The sequence below is a fragment of the Hyla sarda genome, chromosome 1 (assembly GCF_029499605.1).
Source record: "Hyla sarda isolate aHylSar1 chromosome 1, aHylSar1.hap1, whole genome shotgun sequence".
In the NCBI taxonomy this organism is placed as follows: Eukaryota; Metazoa; Chordata; class Amphibia; order Anura; family Hylidae; genus Hyla; species Hyla sarda.
The window spans coordinates 40,338,725-40,345,963 of record NC_079189.1 but is presented as its reverse complement, the minus strand read 5'-3'; the positions used below and the strand labels follow the sequence as shown (position 1 = coordinate 40,345,963).

Here is a 7,239-nt window from a genome sequence, read left to right as displayed (position 1 = left end):
ATCATCCAGGAAGCATAGGAACTGAGAAGTGGTCTTTGGTCACCACCTGCAGAACCACTCCTTTATTGGGGGTGTCTTTATAATTGCCTATAATTTTCACTTGTTGTCTGTTCCATTTGCACAACAGCATGTGACATTGATTGTCAATCAGTGTGCTTCCTGAGTGGACAGTGTGATTTCCCAGAAGTGTCATTGACTTGGAGTTACATTGTGTTGTTTTAGTGTTCCCTTTATTTTTTGGAGCAGTGTATTATAGTCTATTATTAGGGGCTGCAATCATCAGAAGCATATGCAAGAGAGACAGACGAATACAATGCAAGACCACAGCACATACCATGCGGTTATAACCTAGTAACACAGGACATATAAAACCAAGCAAAACGCAGCTGAGCTCATTGCGCAATTCTTTTTGCATCCATGATTTTGTACAGGTTGTGACTGAGAACCCAAGTGGTGGAAAAAGGAACTGCACTTAGTTCACACCTGCCTCGGCCCCAGCTGTATGTATTAAAAGGGGTACTCCGGTGGAAAACAACTTAAATCAACTGGTGCCAGAAAGTTAAACGCTTTTGTAAATTACTTCTATTAAAAAAAATCTTAATCCTTCCAGTACTTATCAGCTGCTGTATACTATAGAGAAAGTTGTTTTCTTTTTGAATTTCCTTTCTGTTTAACCACAGTGCTCTCTGCTGACACCTCTGTCCAGACTAGGAGAGGTTTGCTATGGAGATTTGCTCCTACTCTGGCAGTTCCTGACATGGACAGAGGTGTCAGCAGAGAGCACTGTGGACAGAAAGAAAAGAAATTCAAAAAAAGAAAAGAACTTCCTCTGTAGTATACAGCAGATGATAAGTACTGGAAGGATTAAGATTTTTTTTATAGAAGTAATTTACAAATCTGTACAACTTTTTGGCACCAGTTGATTTAAATTAAATAGTTTTCTACCGGAGTACCCCTTTAAAGTGGTTCTCCGGTGGAAAAAAACTTTTTTTTTTTTTTTATCAACTGGTGCCAGAAAGTTAAAACAGATTTGTAAATTACTTCTATAAAAGGGAAAAAAAAAATCTTAATCCTTACAGTACTAATTAGCTGCTGAATACTACAGAGGAAATTATTTTCTTTTTGGAACACAGAACTGTCTGCTGACATCATAACCACAGTGCTCTCTGCTGACACCTCTGTCCATTTTAAGAACTGTCCAGAGTTATGGAGAAAATCCCCATAGAAAACATATACTGCTCTGGACAGTTCCTAAAATGGACAGAGATGTCAGCAGAGAGCACTGTAGTCATGATGTCAGCAGAGAGCTCTGTGTTCCAAAAAGAAAATAATTTCCTCTGTAGTATTTAGTAGCTAATAAGTACTGGAAGGATTAAGATTTTTTAATAGAAGTAATTTACAAATCAGTTTTTACTTTCTGGAACCAGTTGATTAAAAAGAAAAAAAAAAGAAAAAAGTTTTCCACCGGAGCAGCATTTCTCCAACTAGGGGGTCTCCAGCTGTTGCAAAACTACAACTCCCAGCATGCCCGGACAGCTGAGGGTTGGAACACACTGCTGGATGCTAGGGGGACACTAGGGGGTCTCCAGCTGTTGCAAAACTACAACTCCCAGCATGCCCTGACAGCTGAGGGTTGGAACACACTGCTGGATGCTAGGGGGACACTAGGGGGTCTACAGCTGTTGCAAAACTACAACTCCCAGCATGCCCGGACAGCCGAGGGTTGGAACACACTGCTGGATGCTAGGGGGACACTAGGGGGTCTCCAGCTGTTGCAAAACTACAACTGCCAGCATGCCCGGACAGCCGAGGGTTGGAACACACTGCTGGATGCTAGGGGGACACTAGGGGGTCTCCAGCTGTTGCAAAACTACAACTCCCAGCATGCCCGGACAGCCAAGGGTTGGAACACACTGCTGGATGCTAGGGGGACACTAGGGGGTCTCCAGCTGTTGCAAAACTACAACTCCCAGCATGCCCGGACAGCTGAGGGTTGGAACACACTGCTGGATGCTAGGGGGACACTAGGGGGTCTCCAGCTGTTGCAAAACTACAACTCCCAGCATGCCCGGACAGCCAAGGGTTGGAACACACTGCTGGATGCTAGGGGGACACTAGGGGGTCTCCAGCTGTTGCAAAACTACAACTCCCAGCATGCCCGGACAGCCTTCGGCTGTCCGGGCATGCTGGGAGTTGTAGTTTTGCAACAGCTGTAGACACGATGGTTGGAACACACTGCAGGATGCAGATGAGACTGTTTCCATATACTTATCTGAAGCAATGGTTCATTTCCAATGCTCTTTCCCCTACACTGGATAGTTTACTATTCTACTTAAGAGCTTTGTGTCGTAACCAGGAAAGGGCTGCAAAGCACAGAAAACAAAAATCTGTACAAATACTGTATGTAATGGAGTATGTAATGTTTTATTATGAATTGTTAAATTGTTATTGGATTAATAAAGATTAAAAAAAAAAAAATGTAAATAAAAAAAATTACTTTATCTGCCACCATGTCACGCTTTAACTGAGCAATCAATGTACTAGTGTTAATTATACAGAAGAGCATAGCCGGCTAAGCAGAGGATTACATAAGATCAATGGGGGGAGATTTATCAAAACCCGTCCAGAGGAAAAGCTGCTGAGTTGCCCATAGCAACCAATCAGATCGAGTCTTTCATTTTTGAAAAGGCCTCTGGAAAGTGAAAGAAGCGATCTGATTGGTTGCTATGGGCAACTGGTCAACATTTCCTCTGGACAGGTTTTGATAAATCTCCCCCCCCAATGTCATTTTTCATCAGATATTTACAGCCAATGCACACCACCAAAGCTAGCAGCCGTCATTAGAGATGAGCGAACTTAAAGTAAATTTGATTCGTCACGAACTTCTCGGTTCGGCAGTTGATGACTTATCCTGCATAAATGAGTTCAGCTTTCAGGTGCTCCCGAGGGGCTGGAAAAGATGGATACAGTCCTAGGAGACTCTTTCCTAGGACTGTATCCACCTTTTCCAGCCCACCGGAGCACCGGAAAGCTGAACTAATTTATGCAGGATAAGTCATCAACTGCCGAGCCGAGAAGTTAGTGACAAATCGAATTTACTGTAAGTTCGCTCATCTCTACCCGTCATCCTGGACAACTTCATTAAGGGTCTATTCACATTTACAGTATTTGATGCGCAGGATTTTCTGCTGCAGATTTCAATGTAAACTGAACGACAACACAGCTCGAAATCCTGCGCATCAAATCTGCACCTTAAATCTGCGCAGAATACTGTATGTGTGAATAGACCCTAAGGGTACGTTCAGACGAGCTGATTTTTTTGCGGATTTTCCGCTGCGTATTTGAAAGTGGGCGGGCTCTTCTCGGCTGTCCGCAGCAGATTTTCCACGGCGGAATTTACGCTGCGGAAAATCTGCCGCAAGCCCCATTGAAGTCAGTAGGGACTGCGGAGGATTTTTCGCAGCGTAAATTCCACCGCGGAAAATGTGCTGCAGACAGCCCGGAAGAGCCCGCCCACTTTCAAATACGCAGCGGAAAACCCGGAAAAAAATCCGCTCATGTGAACGTACCCTAAAAGGGGCATTCCTGCCTTCGCTCGGATACGCCATTACTTTACGGGAATGAAGGGCCTGCAGTGTTGGTTTACACTACAGCCCATTTGGGGTTGTGCTGCAGTATTCTACACAGCCAGCGGGGGCACCACTGCTGCAGCCCCTTTCATTCTCAGGATTGGGGTGGATGCAACCGGACATCATTTTTCCATATACAGATACAGATTAAAATTTGTACACACATTTTGATATAGTTTAGTCCGGTTTTGAGAAATCTTTTTATTTTATTTTATTTTTTATCAAAATCCTGATCTGGGAACATTATTGCAAAAACGTGGTGTGAGCCCAGCCTTAGAATGGTTAATGGTTCGATGAATGCAGGATTTACTAACACATACATGGGGCTTAGTCAGGAGTAGGGCTGTCAATTCATGTTCCTAGTGATTTACCCAGCAGTGGCTTCTTGCTGCATGTCACATATTTCTATGATGCCAACTAGAGATGAGCGAACTTACAGTAAATTCGATTCGTCACGAACTTCTCGGCTCGGCGGTTGCTGACTTTTCCTGCATAAATTAGTTCAGCTTTCCGGTGCTCCGGAAAAGGTGGATACAGTCCTAGGAAAGAGTCTCCTAGGACTGTATCTACCTTTTCCAGCCCACGGGAGCACCTGAAAGCTGAACTAATTTATGCAGGAAAAGTCATCAACTGCCGAGCCGAGAAGTTCATGACGAATCGAATTTACTGTAAGTTCGCTCATCTCCAATGCCAACGTCTGTGTACACCAGTGTTTCCCAACCAGGGTGCCCCCAGCTGTTGCAAAACTACAACTCCCAGCATGCCCGGACAGCCAAAGGCTGTCCGGGCATGCTGGGAGTTGTAGTTTTGCAACAGCTGGGGGCACCCTGGTTGGGAAACACTGGTGTACACTAAACAGAATAGTCTATAATAAAATAAAGCTTAGTACTGAAAGCAAATCCAGTGCTAATATGATAGACAGAGCCCCATAGGGTCTAATAAATGTTGTGGATCGTGCGCTCGGCCGGCCGCTGTACACAGGGAAAAAGGAGACACTTACTTAACCCCTTCCAGCCTGGCTGCACTTCTGGTGTAATACTATCAAGCTCCTTCTGGAACTCCTCTCGGGCAACAGCCACCAGTTCATGGTACTGAGCCACAACCTTGGCTTCAGACTGGGCAGATTGTACCTACAATAAGAAGACATGGGTCAGGTCATCAACCACTGTAAAACAACATAGGGTCTGCATAAAAGCTGCACTTATCAACTAAACTTTCCCTAATTCCCTCCCCATCTGTCCCTGACTCTAACTATCTCTATCCCTGGGATTATTTCTAATTAAAACCCCCTGTAAATACCTTTTTTTTCCCCTCTATCTTCGGTAGCTCAGTTTGGAGCGGTATACGAGGGGAGGAAGTGGGCGTGGCCCTGCAGGCGCGACGTCATCTGAGGCCTGCCAGGGCCGGCTTCTGCCCTTCTTCCTGTATGCTGCGCTTCCTCTCGGGAGCACGCATGCAGGCTCAGTACAGGGCAGGGATGGGTCTCTGAGTCTCCTCCTCTCTGTTTGGCAGCGCGGGCATTGTCTAGGTCAGTGGTCTTCAACCTGCGGACCTCCAGATGTTGCAAACATTTGCAACATCTGGAGGTCCGCAGGTTTGAGACCACTTGTCTAGGTCTTCTTTTTGGGGTAGGGCTTATATTGAAAGCCAACCCGATAATCCAGCTAGGGCTTATTTTCGGGGTAGGGTGTATTTTCGGGGAACGCCTCATACTTTATTATGATTGCTCCTTTATTAAGGAGTAGTGCATTATATAGTATAGTAGGAGATGTGCTCCAGGAAAGAGAGAAATGTTCACACAGCTGAAGTATTACTAGGACAAGAAGTAATGCAAGAAGCGCTGTGACTATGTAGTGCAGTAAAATTATGCAGAAGATCCTGTACATGTGAACGTACGCTTACAGTTAAAGGGGTACTCCACCGAAAAACATTGTATCCCCCGCGATCTCTGGCGCGAACGCCGCTCCGTGCCGGATAACTGTCAGCTACAGCCGCCACGCCCCCTCCATTCATGTCTATGGGAGGAGGCATGACGGCTACGTAGTAGCCGTCACGCCCCCTCCCATAGACATGAATGGAGGGGGCGTGATGTCATGAACACAGAAGCTCCAAGCTTCAGTGTTCTGGACGCCGCTGTTGCTGGCCCAGAGATTGCGCGGGCCCCCCCCACCAATCAGACATCTTATCCCCTATGCTTCAGATAGGGGATAAGATGTATTTTGGCAGAGTACCCCTTTAATTGCACAAAGCTGTCAATGGATCTCAGACATACAAATCTGTGCTAAACAGTTTATACATATTTATATTATGTTATACCTTTTTAACTACGTTATCTAGGTCTACGATCATGTGATGCAAGTTTTCCTCAGCCGACATGATATGAGGTTTGGCGCCATTGATGGCTTGCTTCTTGGTGTTATCGATAACGCCCTGCATCCGCTCCAGCTCCTCCCTGAAGCCAAACGGAGAAAGTCATTGACATGCTGCAGGGGGCGCGTTTTGTTTGTCATTTGGACAATTGTTCTTAAAATGGAAATGTACATGCGAAACCCATCATTATATTTACAAACAGTAACCGATAAGGCTGGGTTCACACCACGTTTTTGCCTAGTACGCTGCATAGACGACGATACGCCGTGACGTCAGGTGCGTCGCTGCGCACGGGCGACACTGCGCAGCGGCGTCTATGCTCCGTTACTAGGCCAGAGCCTGCCCGGAGTGGAGAAGATGACCCCCGGAGAAGAAGGACAGCCCGGACCGGTTCACCCTCCACCCGGAATGCCGCCAGACACTACAGGAAGGATGGCCCGGACCACCCTGACAGGTAGAGGGAGAGAAGCGGGTGGTGGCGGCGGCGGCCTATGGCCCCGCATAAGCCACTGCAGTGCATTGATTTAAAGCGCCCGCTTTAAATCAATGATCTGCAGCGGTGTCGCGGGGGGGATAAATAGCCGATAACTTATACCGGAATATCGGTATAAGTTATCTGCTATCGGCCCTAACCTCCACCGATTATTAGTATCGGCCCTAAAAAAACGATATCGGTCGATCCCTAGTTTCAATACGGTTTTTCACCCGGACCAAAAACCGTGGTAGGCTACGGTTTTGGATACGGGAAGAAAACTGACAAAACTGTACAGGTTGCAAAACGGACACAACCTGATGTATCTTTTGGCATACGGTTTTCAAAGGAGAATCAATGCATACGGTTTTCAATACGGTTCCATACGGTTTTCAAATTGAAAGGGTATACGGGGAACTGTAGTGCAAAAACGTGGTGTGAACCCAGCCTAACATAAGCGTGTGGATTTATTTACAAGTTCACGTGTGGAGTAGATCTTATAATTACTGTGTAAGATTTATCTTTCCTTTATAAAAAAAAAAAAAAAAAGACAATTTATCAGGGTACGTTCATAGGTACAGGTTCTGCAGAATATTTTCTGCTGCTAATTGTGCTACCCATTGATCTTAATAGGTAGCAAAATCAACTGCAGAAAATATAGAGCAGTGCTGTACCTGTAAACGTACCCAAAGTCTATTTAGTGTCAAGCTGGAAATGTGTTCACAATATTCTACTGTACAGTGACCCCCCGACCTACGATGGCCCCGA

The 7,239-nt window shown here is 45.7% G+C and overlaps 1 protein-coding gene across 2 annotated transcripts in view; it reads right to left on the bottom strand.

Annotated features, from left to right (window-relative positions):
• The window catches only part of IMMT (inner membrane mitochondrial protein), a 48,953-nt gene that overhangs the window by 20,034 nt on the left and 21,680 nt on the right, over nt 1–7,239 (bottom strand). For both annotated transcript variants that reach the window (XM_056554366.1, XM_056554367.1), the window contains exons 9-10: nt 5,946–6,081; nt 4,630–4,759 (exon numbers count right to left, since the gene is read on the bottom strand). In XM_056554366.1, coding sequence (XP_056410341.1) covers nt 4,630–4,759; nt 5,946–6,081 — 266 coding nt within the window. The remainder of the gene's footprint in view (nt 1–4,629; nt 4,760–5,945; nt 6,082–7,239) is intronic.